The sequence below is a fragment of the Tetrao urogallus genome (genome assembly GCF_951394365.1).
Source record: "Tetrao urogallus genome assembly, chromosome: 5".
Taxonomy (NCBI): Eukaryota; Metazoa; Chordata; class Aves; order Galliformes; family Phasianidae; genus Tetrao; species Tetrao urogallus.
Window position 1 is genome coordinate 47440718 of NC_136818.1, and position 20959 is coordinate 47461676.

The 20959-nt window shown below is 37.8% G+C and overlaps 1 protein-coding gene across 1 annotated transcript in view; it reads right to left on the reverse strand.

Moving 5' to 3' along the window:
- The window catches only part of FRMPD2 (FERM and PDZ domain containing 2), a gene marked incomplete at both ends in the record, with an annotated part of 52967 nt that overhangs the window by 11514 nt on the left and 20494 nt on the right, over window positions 1–20959 (reverse strand). Inside the window, 20 exons of the mRNA XM_079535905.1 lie at window positions 522–693; window positions 897–1058; window positions 2592–2656; window positions 3071–3157; window positions 4411–4448; window positions 5368–5578; window positions 6624–6798; window positions 7417–7575; window positions 8471–8756; window positions 11296–11660; window positions 12490–12588; window positions 13148–13362; window positions 14400–14547; window positions 14690–14775; window positions 15223–15316; window positions 16560–16664; window positions 17291–17526; window positions 18037–18153; window positions 18268–18375; window positions 19384–19482. Of these exons, the coding sequence (XP_079392031.1) occupies window positions 522–693; window positions 897–1058; window positions 2592–2656; window positions 3071–3157; window positions 4411–4448; window positions 5368–5578; window positions 6624–6798; window positions 7417–7575; window positions 8471–8756; window positions 11296–11660; window positions 12490–12588; window positions 13148–13362; window positions 14400–14547; window positions 14690–14775; window positions 15223–15316; window positions 16560–16664; window positions 17291–17526; window positions 18037–18153; window positions 18268–18375; window positions 19384–19482 (3027 nt within the window). The remainder of the gene's footprint in view (window positions 1–521; window positions 694–896; window positions 1059–2591; window positions 2657–3070; window positions 3158–4410; window positions 4449–5367; window positions 5579–6623; window positions 6799–7416; window positions 7576–8470; window positions 8757–11295; window positions 11661–12489; window positions 12589–13147; window positions 13363–14399; window positions 14548–14689; window positions 14776–15222; window positions 15317–16559; window positions 16665–17290; window positions 17527–18036; window positions 18154–18267; window positions 18376–19383; window positions 19483–20959) is intronic.

Consider the following 20959-nt stretch of genomic DNA (forward strand, 5'->3'; position numbering starts at 1 on the left):
CCTCACACAGAGAGTCTTTGGGACTCAGTAATATAATATTGGTAGACTATTCAATTCCAAACTGCTGGAAAAGAAATAGGAAATTTTAAATAATGCACTCCCTTTATTTACTTCAGATTCATCAAAATAACTATGAATAACCATACCTTTTCCAGTTGCTTCTGACAGTCCTTGTCTAGCTGTCCCAAAGACCTCAGCTGCTCAGGATGTACAGCACCTTCTCTCCAGCTACAAACCTACCACTGATTTGCATAAAACTAGCTAAAGTCAGCACACACCAGAAACCATCATAAATATAAGCTGAGTTTAAACATTTCTGAGAGTCTTGAGCATCATTCCCTATGTTCTTATGTCTTGGAAAGACATATCCAGAGCTGAAAGAACTTTTTTGTGTCTAGGGCTATGAATTGGGAGTAACGTTAGAGTTATTGGTAAAGTTATTCAATTGTTTTACCAATAGAAAAATTGAGTCCAGACATAATCCCACTTTTAATATGTATTTAATGGATTTAGCTGCTTACCAGGCTCTGTGTTTGTGTTTGGAGGGGAAGGTATGCTGTTTCTTTGGTTGCTTGAGTAAGCCCAACGTGAAGCTACGCTTCGGCAGACAGTGAGCTGAACAGTGCCTTGAGCCTTGCGCAGCAAATCTATAACTGTTTGGCGTGGTAGACCAGATACTAAAGTCTCATTTACCTGAAAAATACACGGTAAGTAATTCCAAATTTATTTAACAAAAAGCTTTTCTTAACACATATCCCAGCACTGAGCGCATTTTATACATCTCTGCAACTCATGAGTCTTCTCTCCTTTCTGCATTAGTAACTTCCTTGATCTCCCTCCTTTGCATCTTTATACCATGAGAGCGCACCACCAAAATTACGAAGAGCAAACCCTACCTTAAGTAAGATGTCACCAACTTGAAGCCTCCCATCTAGATCTGCAATACTGTTTGGGCTGATGGCTTTTATTAGGATAGCCCTGCCATTTCTGCCGCCAACCAGCGCAAATCCTAGGCTTCCATTTTCTGCTTTTTCCAATTCTATCTTAATAATGAAGTCCTACAATACAAAATGACACAGTAAGAGGTGGAGTTTATTCAGGGCGCTTTTTTCATATTCATTTTTAATACGAAAGAATTATATTGTGCTTTACAATCCTTTGTGGCTGATATAAATTGTGGGATATATCCTTGTCTTGTATGGGTACATAGAGCTTCCACTGATTTATAGCATCTACATGTATGTATCAGAATGAAAGTAGTGCATCCTTATTTCCATATGCTCTATTAATAATATCCAGTGAGTAAAATGATCTCATAAAACTAAGGAAACATACTTATGTAACCCTTTCATAATACATCAAATACATCACCTTCATTGACAAGCCAGTCACTTTTATCTCAAGTGTGACGCTAACTCAGTATGTCCTCCATTCTTTTATTGTTCTGTAATGCAAGTCTTAACCTTGCAGCCCCAATGTACCTCTCTGTTTGGCTTTAGCACGTCATTCACTTTTATAATCAGCAGCCTTTTTAGGGTCAAGCATTACGTCGGAAAGAGCAGCAACCTAGAAATTGTTATGATTTGCAGCATGACTGGTTCCAGTGATGTATGTATCATCCTCAGAAATTATTTCAGCGAGTTGAACAGACAAGCTATCATGGATTAAATGGTGTGGAAGAAGCAGTAATAGAGATGACTTAATCAAAAGCCAGAAAATTGTTCTAATTTTTCTTCCAGGTTGGAGGTCTAATTTTAACAAGAAACAGCCATTTCTTGTAAACCCCAGCCAAGAGAAAATGAATAAATCTATTTTCGTGAAATATCAGTCCCAAAGCGGGCAATTCCAAGCAATATTACTTTCCACATATTTGCGCAAACAAAAGCAATGTTTGCACTTGTGAGACGTTTGAAGCATTGTGTGCTGAACATGGAAATCGATTTTTTCCCCCCTGAACATACCTGTGTCTTTTGGGAATTTATTATTTCAAAAATACAGTTACTCTCACTAGCTATTGTAAATCCAAACCACTCTGATACATGTCAACACTGAAAATACTCCAAAGATTTGGAGTAATTTTATCCTCTTTTCAGATTCAGTATTTCATACTGAAACATGAATCTCAAGTTTCAATGAATGTTTTGATTTGTTGTGGGAAATACTTCCTCATTACTTTCACATTTATTCTTCCCAGAATCTTACACTGTGGCATTCTATCTCTCTTTCCCACACAACTTTCTTTCTAAGCTAGGAGTTAATTTTGGAAGCTATTAAGAGTACTATGAAGACCTAACGGAGGGGCTACATCCTGTGGATCTTGGTTTAATTATCAAGCTGTTAAGGTAGTAATACTATATAGAAAACCAGCAAGAGAGGGGCCTAACCACTGGAGGTGCTGAGCGCACACAGGACGAGTGCACGCTGAGGCAGTTCAACACTTCACGGTATGCTTTCCAGACCAACTGTGTTCACATTTTAAGAGAAACTGGGGATGAAGTAAATACATTAAATGCCACTATTGAAAAAATCTCAGTCACTACAGCACACTTTACTTGATGGAAAACCTCATGCTTGATAAAACTGCCCCTTACCTTACATTCTGGAGAATTGGGAGTGCTTTGCTGAGCTTCACAATTTGTTTCCTTCAAATGTTTCTCTGTGAAAAAGCAGAACGGTTTTCACCACTGAAATATGGTTCTGTGGTATAACACTCAATATGATAGAGACATAATAAAACATTTCATATTTGATGTGTAAAATTTCCTCTGGGCTTATGTACGTTGCTTCTTTTGTAGTACTCCTGAACTGAGCATTCTGCCTATGATTCATGTGAACCTTTTGCCTCCCAGAGAGCAGTTTCCAAAACAAGCTTTAGGAGCTGCGTGTTACAGGATCAGGGACACCAGCTGGAAAACAGATGATGTACTTGCATTCTCTGAGACTCTGAGGGATACAGAATTGCTTACTAACAATTAATCTTTCCCTGGTATTTCCAGCACCACCTACCAATTTCATTTATAGAGAGGACTAAACCTTTTTTAAACTCTACCAGAAAAGTCAAGTTCCTTACCGTGTTGGCTTAGTAGATGCTGCTCTTGGGAATTCAGGTTTTCATTTGAGAGACAAGTATCGTCTTTCTCTGTCTCAGCAGGCAGCCCTAAAAGCATACATGGAGGTTTGTTCTGACAGGCCTCCCACTCAGCTTCATGTACACAAGGGAATGTAAATTCTGTTCTTAGATCACGAAACAAAGCATCAATATCCAATATTGATGCTGTATGAGGCAGTGTGAGACAGTTATTACTGCATGATTAAGTTTACTGAGTTGCACAGTGATACAAATAATAGTTTCCTGAGCTGCAGAAGTATTAGATCTCATTTGTTGCTATTTTTAAAATGATAACAAGAACTGGAGATCAGAGTGAGTCATTCCAGACATGTGGCAGTGCTTAGGCAGAGGATTAAGGAGGTTCTATCACTGTCTGCAGAGCTGTCTGTACAAGAAGACAATGATTTGGCTTTGATTTCCACCCTGCCCTGATCTTTACTTTTGAGTTTTGCTTTGTCATATATAGATGATCTCATTTGTCTTCCAGAAAATTCTCTTAAGGTATGAATTATATAACATAGTATGTTCTGCTGTTTGTGTTGTTTTGTTTTGTTTTGTTTCTTTAACTCTATGTTGCATTTGCCATTTCAGTATGCATTTTTATAACTAAGACAATACATTAAATGAAGGCTTCTACTAGAGATGGTCACAAACAGAATATCAAACAACAAATCACTGTATATTTTTTCAGTGCTTTACAAAAGTTAAGAATCTTTTTTTTCAAGGCCGAGAACATCTCACTGTATAGTTAACAAATCTGCATCAGAGCTGGATCACAGATAAAGTGTCTTGAGAAATCTCCTGGAATCTACAGATCTTACTAGAGAAATAAAGTAGAGCAATAACTATAGCCCCCTGATAGGCTCCTTTATTAATTAAAGAGATTGTGGTTCTGCCCATTTTTGTTATTGATATCAGTTTAAAAAGTCAGTCCAGGATGGTTAAGTTATGGCACCACATTTAAAGCTCAAATTCTCTGGAAAAATATTGCAGAATAGATTTAATCAAACCAGAAGTTGAATACAACCATGAAATTCCCACTAAATATTAGCAAATTAATAAAAATAAGCTGACTGCACAAAATGCAAGTATAGATAAAATTTTAAATTTTTTTGAAAAGAAATACACGTTTTGATTCTCTGTAAAGAGCTGTCCATTTTTCTCCAGATTCTTAACAGAAATACTGAATGCCAAGTTACAATCTATTAATAACTGTTTAATGAAATGAATCAATAACAAATTAATACTAAAATCAGAAGCAAATCTTGAGCTCAAATCCAAAAAACTTTAGCCTTACTTACTATTTTCTTGTTCTATAGGGACCACAGGATTGCCATTTCTGGAGGCAGAAAAGTGCAATATGTGAGCCATTAAGAGCTGCATGTTTTTAAAAGCACATATGAAAGCTATTTCTGAAAAAGTCAATTTTTAATTAAGTTGTATTTCTAAGATTTTGTTATACTTAATGGTGCTTTTCTAAAGAGCATTTATATCAGTATATAAATATACACTGTCCTTAACAACAATGAAATATTTTACTTAAATTGGTCTAAGAACGAAGGAATATGTTATAATATGTTGCAGTACAAAACTTCTTCAGGGCTGGGTTTCACCTGCTAACACAATGCAAGTTAATAAAACACTGATAAATGTTTGTTGGACATCAAGATTGCTGTGATGAACACACTATCACTAAATCTAATTGTGTAACCTAGTAATTTACATATTTTGGGGTTACTGTTTGGACTGTTACTCTAAGACCTTAAGGGGCTGATTTGGTATCAGTCCAGAGCTTTGTCAGATTGCAAAATGAAATAAACATAAAGCGTGATGAAGGGGAATTCTTAGCTGTATGTGCCTGAGCAGCCCTGGGATGAACATTTTATCACGTACTGTGGAATAACTGCTGGATTTTCAGCATTTTTCTTAAATATTTCGCCACTGAAAGTAACTCAGAGGTTCCCAACAGAGGCAGTTAAAGGATTCACATTTGTGTTTTGACGATGAAGTTTGATGAGTAATGATGCATGTCACGTGAGTTCACCTACATTCACATCTTCCTGTGTTAGCTTTAACTACAAAGAATTAAGATACCTTATGGGTGTCGTGTACCAGGATACACCTTCAGACCTGTGAGGTACAGCAATTTTCTTGCTTGGTTTTATTTTTTGACTTGCTAATAAAAAAATTAAAAACCTGCTTTAACATTAGGACTGAAATTGAGTATGCTCAAATTCCATCTGTCTGCTTAGATTTACCTGGTTGCTTTGATTTGGACATTCTGGGTGGCAGCTTCGCACACTCTTACTGCATCATCCAGGCTGATGCCCTCAGTCCACAGCCCACAGATGTACAGAATCTGATCTCGTGGCTGCAGACTGCCTTCCACACTGGCAGGAGAGCCAGGCACTATGTCTAGAACATAAATACCTTGTAGCTTGCTTCCAGCTCCTCCTGTCAGCTTCAAGCCTAGAATAATGCAGATAATAGAAATCTTTTCTGGCAGCATGTTTTGAATTTCATTGTCAGTGCATCCTGATGGAATATATGAGGGTCATTGAAAGATAGGCTGAACAAAACACTGATGAACAAAAGAGCATTTTTCCCCCAGTAAGAAAGCAAGAGTGACATGCGATTAGATGTTCACAAAATATTAAAAAACTTAAACAGTGTTGTCCATCTATACTCTTCAGCTGTTCCGTGGTGCTTTGTTTCAGCTAATGTCAAATATGTACTTCAATAAGACTCCCTCGTTACCACAGTACATAAGTGCTTTGCAACGTCTTCTGTAGGGTGTGCTATCATTCCCATTTTATAAGTAGGGAATGAAAGTGCAGGACAGATAAGGAAGTATCTAACCAGTACAAAGCAGTATGGTGCAATGAATCCAATAGTTTCCAAACAAACTAGTTTCTGAACTGGAAACAGGATCCTGTATCAAAGTAAAGATAACTATGCTATTTCCTGGGTCCACAGTTGTATCTGTGTGCAGTACATACTGCATTCTCCAGTAATAACAAGATATTCATACTGTGGGGATTTCTTTTATTGCTTGCATTGCACAGTGTAGATAAATAAAACTTCATGTCTTTGATGAATCAAGCATTTAAGCAGAGTTTTTTTGAATGCCAGGCTGTTGCCCTAACTACTAGCTCATCCTTCTCTTTTTTTTCCCAAATAGAACTTTAGTCATATCAGCAGGTAGCAGACATTCATCATCTATCAAAAATTTCTAGCAACTCTTTGTATTTCAATAACATAAAAATATGAGACTGAAGATATGGTAGAAACTTCAGCTGATAGTGTGATCATACAGATATAGCTTCAGCTTCCAATAGCTTAATTTGTCTAATAAGAGTTGTCTTCCCTTTATGGTTCTATTGAAAAGAAAGTTCTCCAACCCATCATCATGTTGATGGAGGAGAGCACGATCCAAGACCACAATTGCCCTACAATTATCATATCACCACTATAATCTTTGTCTAAAATAGTATGCATAGTACTTACTACACACCTAGCTGTCCGTTGGCACCTTTTGTGAGAGTGATTTCAGGAATGTCATCTGGCCTGATAGAAGGACGTGGATCGCTGCCAGCACGACCAACCACAAGGTGCAGATCAGGAGGAGAGCTCTGCAGCAAACTCAGGGCTTCATTGCATTGTAAAGATGTGACATCAATTCCATTCACCTAAATGAAAAAGATAGATCTCATTGACTGTCATCATACTTTTTCCTCCACTACAAATATTGCAATATGAGCTTAAATTAGTTTTCATTCTCATATCATTGCTTTGCTGTGGCACCTAATGTCTGTGAATGCATGCAACAGTTAAAAAATTACAATTGCAGTAAGATTTGCTTTTGAACTTTTGTTTTCCTGAATATTCTATCTTCATAAAAGTATCTTCTTTTCCTTGAAACTTGAAATCCTGTAGCAAAAATGAAGGAAGGCAAGTCTAAAGAAATGAAGATGAACGTCAAAACAGGTTTTGTTCACACATTACACAGGACACTGCACCTTTTGTGCAGATTAGTGCAGTTTATATCACTTAATAAGAAAGACATTTAGTGTCTCAGCTGTACTGCACTACTGCTAGATGATTCTTGGGTTTTGCCTGGTCATACAATCTATTCAGTCTGAAGTTTATTCTACTGAAGTCAGTGGGATTGTATTTATTATATGATTCACTTGCACTTGCATGCATAAATGTGATAAACTAGGCCCTATAAAAGGAAAATTACTAAAGCTAAATGACATTGATCTGCACACACTTCCCCCCTGTTTAAATTCAAAGGATTACTGTACCATAACGATTCTGTCTCCCCTTCTTAGCCTTCCATCTGACAGGGCAGGCTCATGCAAGATTTCATCAACATAAAGACAGTTGTCCACTTTGTTAAGAACCACTGAGAATCCATAACCATTGTTCTCTAACCTTGTCAAAGTCACAAAGACCTCCATTTCCTATTAAAGCAAACACAAGATATGTTTGATGTAGGCTTTTCTGTTGCTTCATTAACATTTTCCATTATGTTTTATATGCAAATAGGAATCAGATGTTCAGATGGTGTAAATAATCAGCATACGTAAGGATTTCTCTGGTCTATCACTGCTATTGTTCCAGAATTAATTTTATTTCTTTATACCTCTTTATACTTCAGCTTCACGGTGATTGATTGACAGGGCCTAATAAGGCATGGAATGCCATCAGGAACTGAAATTTTGGCATTTTAAGTATATAAAATGTCATGGAGTCCTCAGATCTGACAAACGTTACAACAGAGTTCAGAGATTTCAGTTGCTATTGCTATTGCTTTCCCACTAAAGCAAATAGTTGGATCTAAATTTTATTCTCAATGCTCTCGAATTAGTAGGAATTCAGAGCTTATTAGCATCAACAGGAATGCAAGATGTTCAGCTTTTGGCAGGACTGATCCCTTTATTTTGGATAGTAATTAGTATAGGAGTTTCTTATTGGAACTTTACAATAGTAGTATTGTAACAAAGTGATTTTCCACATGACTTTAAAATATGGCAAAAATTACGGAATAGCTGACACCCATTAATTTAAGGATAAGTCTTAGGCCTCTGTGCACTGGGAATAATACTGCAGAACGATGATAAGTTAAAACAGTAGGAATTTCAAGAGCAAGGAAATAACCTTAAAGGAAACGGTAAAGCGTTCTGTAGAGCTGGGCATACAGTAAAATTTGGACATTTCTAGAAAGTGAGAAAAGTCATGCAGAAATAGCATAGATAATGAGTTAAAACTAATGTTTTTAAGAATGACACATTCTTAAAGCTGTCACATTTCCCATGTCATTATCTACCTGCTAATAATCTCATGCCAATCACGTACCCTAGTGCAATCCTCTTTTTCCTCCTTCTCTTCCTCCATGTCTTCCCATTCATTGTCACTGTTCTGTGTGTCTCTAGCAGTCAGGGATGATGAGAAAGGGCCACAGACACGTGGTTGTGAGGTCACCAAGTTTGTGGAGACAGTCTCTGAGCTTCCTCCTCTTGAAAATGAGGTCACAGATGTTGAGCTGATGGTGAGATACTCTTCATCAATAGGGGTTAGAGAGAGAATTTCAGACATACAATTCCCGTTTGATACATCACCATCACTCTTATTAAACACAGGGCTGGAAAACAAAGAGATTGTAGTGCTGGAATTTTCTTCCATATCCTTTATTAGAAGGCCACTAGAAAATCTACTGCTTATACACATCATGATTTTAAGTAGCATACTAGTTATGGTATTAAATGGCTGCCTCGGTCTTCCAAGTATTATTATAAAACAAAGAGGAAGTAATCAATCTTTTGCAAAGCTCTTAAAAACATTTAAAAGCTTTCAGCCCACAAAATCTTACACACTTTCTTTTTTAAGGCACTTTTGATGTTTCTTTAAAACAGTAATTGGGTAATTCCTTGACTGTTAGTTCTTTCATCTGTCATAAACCATTACCTTATCTGATAAGCGATATGCACACCGCAGCACTATTACAATTTTTATATGTGCATTTTTCTTCTTGAAAAATAGCTTTCAGCCACATTCTTTGCTGCTTTTATTCTTATTCTGCATGTCTGGTATGAAATCACAAAAGATCCTCAGTGTTAAGTTCTTGTTTCAAAAGTTGTCTATAGTCAGAAGGAAAGTATAGAAAAGTAGAAAAACATGCTTTTTGGATGCATATAGCTAGTAACCTCCAGTGGCACTTTTAAAACATTGACTAAAACAAGAAAAACTGTCAGGTTCATGCTATATATTCAGTGCAAGGGGCTGTCTACTCTGATAGCTTGTACTGATGCAGGGAAGAAATGAGTTGTATATCTTCAGTGGCACAGCAAAGCTGATAGTGAAATTGGAAGCTTATGAACTTTAATAGCTGAAGATATGTACAATACTGGGAAAGAAGATGGGTATATTTAACACAAATGTTTAAGGATAACAGCAAATACAGTCAGCTCCTTTCTTCAGGTGACAGGAAATAAAGGATTAAGTTCAATGAACCTTGCCAAGGAGTGTGTCACAGAAACTGTCACATACCAGTGATGTGCTGATTGACCTTCAAAGTATGAAAGATATTTGGCAGAGCAACACAAGCTCAAGGCAATGAGCCAGCTGTGGCCTAATCACAGCACAGCTTCTAGCCCATCTCTGCATCAGCAAGAGGAACGCATGAGTCTTGGTCCTACTGGACCATACACAGTGTGCACTGACATGCTAGATTTAGCCTTTGGAGTCTGGGTGATCCCCCAGCTTGGACTTCTATGGGAAAACTATAGGGTGAAATTCTTCGAAGTAGTTTTGTTGAAGATTCTTTTTTTTGGCAATAGGAAGAGTGAAAGAAATTTTCCATGTGGCACCCTGAGTAGTAAACTTTTTAGAAGTTGTATCAGAAAGCTTTTATGTTTGCATGAAAAGTGTTGAGCAATCTGAAGAAAAGAAAGGGGTAACCTTTCATTAATGCCTATTTCAATATATTAGCTTATATCTATGGAAGGGTCATTTAAATTGAGGTTACATTTAAAATACTATTTGAGATACACAAATTGTTCTGTCTGCCTTTTGAAAATGCAAAAACTGAAACTAAATGATGCTGAGATATACCAAACAAAAACAATTATTTCAGAACTTCTTTCTTGGGAATAATCCAAGGTTTTTCTTTCAGTTGATATTTTCCCACAAGAAACTCAGTTTTGATGAAACTGTATCTCTTGGCAAGTGTGTTTGCTACAGACATATTTCTGCTGGTTTTAATCTCAGCAGTAGAAAACTGTACACACTTCACTTATGAGTTTGAGTGAAATTTCTTTTCTCACTAGGGAGGAACTAGAAGCACAAATAGCAGTTATGGTCCCACAGGACTTGCAGTCACTCAGTACTGTGGCTCAGCAATGTCTGGAATATGTGATTCACTAGTTCTGAGCTTGCTAGATGTCAAAAGTTTAAAAAAAAGATTCAAATGAGTGTGTGAAAAAATAGAAATGAGTTTCTAGAGAAAATTGTAAAAGCTACAAGTTTATGTGAGGCATTTAATTTTTATTTCCATCAATCCTTTCTGTTCTGATAATTTATCTTTGCACTGAGAAAAATGGAATGGATCATCTTCTGAATGCCAGTGTCTGGTATATCCAAAACAGTATAAAAGGAGGCTGAGTCCATTTGCACTGCATTATATTGCATAATTCCTCTGGCTCAGGGCTTCTATTTGCTTCTGAAGACAGGAAAATAACTTTTTTTTTTCTCCATGATCACAGTTTGTCTTCAGAGTGTTTTAATTTTCTCTGGAAAAATTTGAAATTAAGAGATTATACAGTAAGAATTGCTTGGTGCCTACTTAAATGAACTTTGAGAAAATTCAAAGATCACAAAATAAATAAGAAAATTTTGGGTTCCTTTTTATGTCAACAAGAGCCTTTCCACTGATTTCAAAATGCAGCCAGCTTCAGCTGAACAACATAAATGATTGCACTAGCGCAGCACTCAACTATTTTGCAATGTGGATTTCTTCAGAATTCCAATGAGAGTAAGCAGAGCAGATTAAGATAGTCAGAATAAGACGGTAATGCAAATTTTTCATTAATCAGCAGTAGCTAGAAGCAGAGCCCCCTACTTTAAGCAATTCACTTTCAAAACTCTAAGAACCAAAGGAAAGGGCAGATTTCAGTATTGCTTACTTTTCAGCACATTCTAGTTCACATGGCGAGTAGCAGTTCTGCTTCACTTCTTCCTCTAGAGAGTGAAACTCTTCAGAACTGGCAGTTTCTTGATGAAACTTCCAAAGATCCTTATAGGAACTTTCCCTGGGAGGCATAAGTCTCTGGGTGGGATTCTCTTGAGACTCTGTTTCCTGCTCTTCGTAAGTTGAGCTCTCCTCATCAGGAGGTTCACCGAAATCTGCTGCCAATGGAGAATCCAAACAGTCTTCGAGGTCTTGAGAGGTGCTACCTCCATCACTGGTAGATGGGTCCAAACTATTTCCTGCCTCTGGACTGCCTGGCATCTCTGCCATAAATGCCTTAACTGGAGACGGTGCTGGAGTCTATAAAACAAACAAACACAGAAAAGTCAGTATTTTTTTTTTCCTTTTCTTTAAGAACCAAAGAAGTTGCAGGGGAATTATCAACTGGTTTGCTTTCTGGAGATTATTCTGGTGGTCATTTCTATCTGTCCATAGACAACATTTATAGGTCCTGCTCAGACAGTAACCAGGAGCAGGCCATTCTGCATAGAGCAAATGCATTTTCATGATAGGAGAGTACTTGTGCACATATCCATGAATAGTAGGAATAACAAAATTACCTTTATTCTCTATTACAGTTGCTCCTGGTTGTTTTTTTCTGTTTGTTTGTTTGTTTTCTGTTCTGTTTTGTTTTTTTTTTCTTGTTGATTCTGGTAGATATCAGTAAGAAACCAAATAACCAGTTGAAAACATCAGTTCATTTATTTATGTTTGTTAAGAAACAAAGCTCTGTTTTCCTCCCACTTTGGTGAGTAATAATGCTACCTCAAACCCACAGATTACAATGGCTGCAGTTGAGAGTATCTGCAGCTTATGGCTGAGGATCTAGTGGAATGTTTTTAGAAGCAACATTTTTAGAAGATCTGTTTGGGCATGTACTTTGTCACTTCATTGACAGTACTGCAACTCAAAAGTTGTTGCACTGGGATAAATATATTTCAGATCTGTCAAATTTCTATTTTGGTTGCAGTTGAACTCTAGAGGTTGAGTTGCAGATGGGAAGAGAAAGGAATGGAATTGGATACTGTAGAGGAAAGGCAAGGTTGCATTATTCAAGGCTGGATAGGCAAGGTAGTAGTGTTTTTCCAGGATTACTGAGGCAAGTTCACTGGCAGAACCTTTAACTTACCAGGGCAGTCTGCTCAATTTCTGGAAGAACACCTTTTGGTGGTCTGCAGAGAAGTAGTGTGACTTCTGAAGGAGCTCCTCTCAACAGGTGCAGGACATCCTAATCGGGAAAAAGGAACATTAGATTTCTTACGGAATACAGTTTTTTTCCCAGTCAATAGTACATGTCTTTTTACTAAGAAATAAATTGTTTTATAATCCTTTTTTACCATTTAATTTCTTCATGTGAGAACAGAATTGCTCATTCCAGGCAAAAAAATTTCCCTAGACTTACCTCAGCTGATAGAGGTTAGAATTTGAGGCACTGGTATTTAGGATGATGTTATAAAATGAATGACCATAGAGAATAATGTTTCTGTTATGCATAAGAGCATCAAAGATTCCAACTAATTAACAACCAGTGTGCGTCTAACAATAGATTTTGTGCATCAATAGTGGAAAGCTAGAAATTAAATAGCAAAAAATATTCTCTGTAACAATTATGTTACAAAGGGAATTCTCCATATGAATTCTAGAGAAGTCTTCTACATATAAATCAAAATCATTATATGCAAATTCTGTCCCCCTCTGGTGATAGTGAAGTTTAAAAGCAGTTTCATCCCATTGTCTTTATTAGCACATTACCCACCAGGAGGCCCAGGGACAGTAGTACGTTGTACCTGATACAAGAGTCCTTGAAGAGATTTCCCATTCACAGCCAAAATGATGTCTCCAACTTCAATTTCTCCATTCTCTTCAGCTGGCTGCCCTGGAAACAGCCTTTTGATTCTGACAATAGCTCCTCCAAGATATTCATAGCCTTCTTCTTCCATCTGAAGAACACTAAAGCCAAGGCCTCCAGAATTCTTTGTCAATTTGACTTCAAAAGTATTCTCTGTTCAGAGGATGGATAGGAAAAAGAGTGAGCTCAGTTTGTATATAAGAAACTGTATATATTATATACTCCACAGACCTTTTCCCTGTGTGCTGCTGAGTTATATCTTCTGATGCTAATAACAAAAGGTGGTTTTATTCTTCCTTTAGCTTGCATGAGCCCTAAAATTCAGATAGGCAGACTGGCAAGAATTGGATTCTATTCCACCATGTGGCCATGGACTGTATGAGATCTGGTACAGGCCCTCAAAGGAAGTAGCAGTTTATACCAAAAAAGTTCAAGCCCTATCCATTTCTGACATTCTTCTGCAGATTTTGAGTAGGACTTACTATTCCGTATTTGTCTGATGTTAATTCAGGAGTTGCACAAACCAGCATAAGCTAAAAACAGAGCTACTGTTCTTTTCAGACAAGATGGAGAGACCAGCCATTTCCCAAAAATCATACCTGCATTCGAACTCCTTTCTGCAGGGGACAAATTGGAGGAGCAACTGCCCTATGGTAAAGTATGGTGGAGATTATGGGACAACTTTACAATAAAAGAGAGGGCATTTGTTGGACAAAGTCAGTGAAAATGACCTCTGAATCTTCTTTCAAGAGCTGAAGTGATGGCAGCTCCCAATCCTGGCTGTGGGGCAATAGTTCACCCTACTTCACTCCTGACACAACATCAGCAGGTATACTAGCCATGCTACCTTTGGGTAACAGCTGAGCAATATCAGTACAGCTGCTTGCTGCTTGAGAGTGCTGTGAGAGTATAGAAAGGAATGTTCCCTGACAGCCTCATCTCAGGAAGGCTGAGAGATATAGTACTATGTCTATGAAAAATTCAACTGCATGCATCAGCTGTAAATATGAGGACTTTTTTTTTAGAATTACTTTGATAATGCTTTTAATACTACATATTGTCTTTTTGTTTGGTGTGCTATTTTCCTTCCAACCTATAGAAATATCCTAGAACAATTTTCATTCGTTTCATTCTTGCCCATCATAAGTAGCCAGCAAAAGTCACCCTGAATTCTTTTTTTCCTCTCTTACCATCTGTCAAAAAGCAGTAATCCTTGCTGCCATCTGTGAAGGATGTTGCCACAGAAACCACTGCACATTGGTCCTTTTTCCTGTCGTTAGTACTCAGGCATGGCTCTGCTTCTTGATGGTGTCCCCTTTCTAGAACCAGCTTGGCAACCTAAAAAAATGAACAGTTTCCATTTACTGTAAGCCAAAGCTTCAGGGAGGGGAAAGAGTTTCACACTGGCCTAGCTTTGCTACTGTGCTTCATAGTAAGTACAGCTTATTTGATTGATCAAATGCTTTTCTGTTACACAAACCTGGCCAGATTTCTTAAGGTTTTCCACAGCCTGCTTGTGTGTGAGGCCACAGAGGCTGATTCCATCTACTTCCAGCAGACGATCACCTGAGGGAAACAAAAATAACGAGTGATGGTTGCGCTGATGATTCAGATTACCCACATTGGGTTAGATCTTCATGCTTACATGCTTCAAATAATGTTGTTTTGCTTGAAAGCAATACTGCTTGTTGTATGGTATTCTGTAACTAACATTGCAACCATACCAGGGTACTCTGTAAAGTGATGCAGTGCTTATCTCAGCAACAGTAGATGTCTGAGTCACTACCTTGAACTGCAGCAACAGAGGGAAGCTGTGCAATGTTGGTATGAGACTCCAGGTTCCTCAGTGGAATTTCCACATAAGCTACAGTGATAGGCTGGGGAATGATGGACTGCATATAATGTTTTGCCGTTGTATAGCCCTCAATCCCAAACAATTTCATCATCCTGTAGCAAGTATTTCACACAAACACCTAATTCTGCAGCCCAGGGTTTCATTGCCAGACTTTTTACCTATCTTTATTTGTCCATCCTTATCTGCCGGTCCCCTGGGAATAATTGACTTCACGTATATTCCACCATGAGGCACGCTAGTGTTAATTCCACCCTGCAAAGCATATTTCCATATGTTAGTGTGTGGAATCTCCACATATTCTTCCCCTGATAAAAATAAAAACAACTTATATGTGCATTGCAAAGCAACTGTTTCAGAAAACACATTTTAAAAATATAGAGAAAAAAAAAAAAGAGGATGTTACTCTGATGTCCCATCTAGTTGTGATGTACTTCCCTAGGGAGTAATCATGCTTTGTATTCTCAGGAAAATGCAACGCACTTCCCCTGTGCTACTGCAGAGATCTGGTTGCATCTTTCAGTCAGCCTCTATCCCAGTTTCTAAACTATGCAATATGTATTCAGCAACTTCTGGCCTTTCAGACAATGTATAAAGCTTGGACTTGACCTTGTGCAGACACTCAAGAGCCTGCAGTACAGAGGAACTCCATATTAATCTATTCTGTCCTTCTACATCTTCTAGTAAATTTCAGATGAAAAATGAGCCCTCTATTTCTGGTTAAGCAATGATTCTATTGCTTCTAACTCCATTTCAGTGAGGATTGTAGGCACCTCAACCTGGTGAGGTAAGTTCAGTCTTGATAGTCAGAGCAAGGAATTATTTTTTGAATGTGGCACTTACAGCTTTCACTGTTTCTTTCTCTGATCCTCTAAATATACAGAGAGATATATTTTTGGTTTATTTTATTTAGAAATAAAATCGGTCAGGCATTTGTAGTAAAAAACATAGCTTATCTTAAGTCCATACAACTCAGCTTTCATCCCCCCAGTATGGGATGGCTGTTCATACTGGTCAGTGTGTCAAAAATTAAGTAGTGACTGTAGGTAGCACTTGAGCCTGTCCCATAGTCCTATGTGATCTGCTTGTACAGACACAGCCTGCGAATTCCAGGAACCCCAGAGGAGAACCAGTCAAGACCCAAGGGATCCTTTGTATTACTGCATTTTCTAGAGACTCTGGCTATATTCCTTCCTGACAAAACTCCACTTTCACTGGCAGGACTTGTTCTCAAATCAAGCAAGGTGGGAAAGGGCTTGTATCTCCATATGCTTTATGCTGGCACACACGCTCATTCTGTGGGCAAGAACTGGGGAATGAGTAGAGCTGGTACTATATCCTCTGTCAGTGAGGCACTTAGGTTTGAAATGTGCCGTGCTAGCAGTTCTTGTTACTGGCCTATATTCTATCTTTCTTCCACATAAATACACTTCTCTACATGTTTCTTGTTCATGTTATAGTTTGAAAGACACAGTGAAAGATTAACAGTAACACTTGCAGTCACACTGATTCCAAAAGTCCCATCTTCTTTAACAAGCTCCACAGTGTACGTTTCATTTGAGTTGGTTTCAGCTGAAGGTTGTAAGTGTGATGAATCAGCCTCCTGTCTCAAAAATATAAACACTAATGAGACTTTTGTGTCTTAGGGAAAACAAATAAATAAATAAATTGCGGGGGGGGGGGGGGGGGGGGGGGGGGGGGGGGAGGGGGAAATAATAAAGAAAGTGAGATTTCCAGAAATTTCCAGAAGATACTGAAGTTCAATCCTGCTTTCACTGTAAGCATGGAATGGTAGCATTTATATCCCTGACATTATTTCAGGATTACACTATTGTTACCTAAAATAATATCCGTCTAAATGTACATAAAATGAATATAAATAGGGAGGCTGTTTGATAGAAGAATATTAAACATAAAATATTATTTTTCAGTGGATGGCTGAAAACTTAAAGAGAAGTGGAAGAAAACAATAAAATTTTGTAGTTCACTGGAAGAGGGAAGTCAATTTTTAGTAATATTTTATGGAACAGTTCCTTCACTTTTTCACTCATCCTAAACATACCTATAATTTCAACAATTCCAATGTAATTTAACAAGCAACATCTTCCAAGGTTTTCAGTCTCTTTTCCTCAGTTTTTAATTTCTCAGTTATTTCCATTCTTAATATGGCTGGCATGTTGTTAAGACACATGCCATAATGTTATTAAATAACATCACAGTCTCAGCTACCTCCACATCCAGGCTATCTGCTGAAAGGACTGGGATCTTGGGGCCCAATTTTGGTGCTAAACTCCAAGAAAGAGCCTTCTCAAGTTCATCTATATTTACAGCCTGTTCTTTGGGGACAGCTGCACAACAGTCTTGAATCTTTTTTCTTCCACTCTCTACACAAGAGATCTCAGAACCACTAGTGCTGTTTCCCCTTGATATACTCTTCTCTTCATTTAATCCTTCTTCGTATATGTCTGCAAAACCATAACACAAAAAGACATCAATGAATGTAAACAGTAAGTAAATGTGAAGACAAGTATCATTGTATCTCAACACAGGATGGTGAAATAACTTCCCAGATCAACTAGTTGTGAGATCCATAAAATGAGTTAGCCATTGTGAAATGGAGCACTGCTGTTTTACGTATGGAGAAATGTACCTGCTTCATTACTGCAAGGTACTATGACAGTGATTCTGACTCAGAGATGGGCTGTAGAACTAATTCTGTCATAGAAAGAAATGACAAAATTCCTTTGATATTTAGCAATGCAGAATAAAGCCCATAATAGATCAGATTTTTTCATGCTGACTATAGAACAGAAGTCTCATGATACCCGCTAAAATGATTTTCACTGCTAACCTATAGCAGTTAACTCGCACTGAGTGGCAAAGAAAGTGCTACTGCGTTCTAGTGCCTAATAAATTACAGTGTCCTGAGTAAATTGCTAAGATTCTAGAGCCAGCAAAGATGTTTGTCTTTATACCTTTGGGTTGAGAGATGATCAGCTCAACTTCATCAGGAGAATTTTGTATAATTTTAACTGCAGTATTGAACGAAACACCCTCAAGACTAAGATTATTCACAGAGATGAGTCGTCCCCCTTAAAAAGAATAAAAACAAGACAATGCACGTCAGAAGAGAAAAATAAGCCCAGAATAATTAACTTTAAACCATGAAGGCTTTTTAATTCTAATTAAAAACTAAAGACAATGACCTGGTTTGATATTTCCAGCTCTGTCTGCAGGTCCTCCAGGGATAATTGAAGCGATAAAAATACCGAGGTCTAATTTTCCTACATTTTCTCCTCCAATAATTACAAAACCTGCAAAAACGAGGCAGTATATCAATGTAGAGACATGAGCAGTATTAGAAAAGATGAAACTCAGGAGTACAAAGAAGTCTTATTCCAATAGCATAAAGTTTGGGGTTTTTTTTGTAAATTCTGGAGAATGGGTTGCCAACATCCTGATCTGGGTGATCTTTAAACTCTTGCTATAATTTAAGCATGCTAGTGACTTCAGTGGCTGCTACCTACACATAATATATCAGTGAGAATACTTTTCTGGCTTGGGACTTCAAAAGACTCCAACTTGTTTCTTACAGGACTTAGAAGCTATTTATGTAACACCCAGAGAAGGTATAAAAAGAAATTAGAATGTTGTTTTACACTATGTGGCCTCCAGCCTCCTGAGGTGGGTCATGTAAACTTCTAATGAACGTATAAGAGACATCTAAGAAAATTAATTTATTTTTAAGTAGCTTAATTTCTCTATCCTGGCATAAAATATTCTTCCTATTGCAGAAAATACTCTTCTCACTGGTAGAATAATTGTGACGGAAATGAAGGCATGCCACATGAACCACTTAAAAATCTGATGTCTAATTGCATTAATGGTCAACTGTGGATCTACATGTTCTCTGAATTCATTCCTTAGAAAAGGATGCAGTCTGATAATGTATTATTTAACAAAAATGTTATTCAAATAAGAATCCAGAAGTCAAGAAATATTCATGTGAAATTTGTTTATGCATTTTGGATGCGCATGGGCAATATGTGAAGGGTTTATAGAACAGTAACTCCCTCATTTCTATTATTGTACTCTGAAAATTTGGTGCCTTGAACTCTATGATACTAATTAATCCTCTGATAAAAAATTGTTGACTTGGTTTATGCATTCAGCTCTTTTAAGTCTCTGAAATATTATGTCCTTTGTAGAGACTGGTATTCTTATTCCATAAAGAGAATAAATGAGTTGAAAAAGGTTAAAACTTTGCTCAGAGTTTGCACCAGGACCCATTAGCAAATATAAAATTTATGTTCCTTACTTACCAAAACCATTTTTAGGGTCACGTTTTAGGCTGACACAAATTATTTCTCTTTCTAGACCACTTAGTAAAACTTCTTTTTGGACAGCTGGTGATCCAGGGGCTGCAGAAACAAAACAGCTAGAATAAATGCAGATGAGGACAGAAGAAGACAGGAGATTCGTGTAGAATGCAAAACTGAGGCATCAACAATTGAATATATTTTTCTTATTTCTTTCAACATTAGCATTACTTCTGAATCAATAGAATACAAGAAGAAAGTTCAAATCAGTGTTTCAGAATTTGCATTCTTTAGAAAAAGATGTGTGTAGAACCAGGAAAGCACAGTGTAAGTTCTTCCCATTATTTTCCATTTTGGAGAGTACTTGTTTATCTGCAGCATTTTTATTAAAATTAGGCTGTCTAAAAAGTCAGGCATTCATTGAACATGAGGGTTATCTGGACAATATCTATTACGCATTCCTTTGGGAACTCTAGCCTTAGGCCTTACAGAGCCTTATTGGCAATCCAGTCAGCACTGAGTGTGATGATGACTTCAGTAATGTTAACAGTAGTTAACAATTGCCACAGTGTGTTTAAAGGACAGTTCTAACTTTAAAACAAATTGAACAAATAATCATAGCTTTGTATTCCATAAACCTTCTCTTTTTGTATATGTGTTATGGACAGCTGGCTTCTGTAAGAAAATTAGGTGCTTTGTGTTTCTTATTACAGTTAGTTTTGTCACACAAGCACACAGAGAAAGGACCTAAAGCCTATTTTGTCTCATGCAGCATATGCTGAGTTGTATATCTCAACTGCAAACTGAATGATAGCCTTCAAGACTACCTCATGTGAATGTCTTGAGCGTACTGAATTACTTATCTGAGGAGCCTTAGGCAGTACTGATGGAATAATTTCATTATCAAAATCCTTAGCACTCATCCTGATGAAAGGAGGAGCGAAAGGAAATATAGTAGCTTGAACCACCAAGCTCTGCATTAATTTACAGAGTAAGAAGTGCAAAAGATTATTCTTTAATACGTAAATAGAATCTGATTTTGTCCTCTACTATTGAAACCAAACATATCACAGAATCACAGAATCACAGAATCACAGAATTGTAGGGGTTGGAAGGGACCTCCAGAGATCATCGAGTCCAACCCCCCTGCCAAAGCAGGTTCCCTACACCAGGTCGCACAGGTAGGCATCCAGGCAGGTCTTGAACATCTCCAGACAAGGAGACTCCACCACCTCCCTGGGCAGCCTGTTCCAGTGCTCCGTCACCCTCACTGTAAAGAAGTTCTTGCGCATGTTTGTGCGGAACTTCCTCTGCTGCAGTTTCCAGCCGTTTCCCCTTGTCCTGTCTCCACTCACCACTGAAAACAGTCTGGCCTCACCATTCTGCCCCCCACACCTTAGATATTTATAGACCTGGATCAGGTCCCCTCTCAGTCTTCTTTTCTCAAGGCTGAACAGACCCAGTTCACTCAGCCTTTCCTCATAGGAGAGATGCTCCAGGCCCTTCACCATCTTCGTGGCCCTCTGCTGGACTCTTTCCAAGAGATCCCTGTCTTTTTTGTACTGGGGAGCCCAGAACT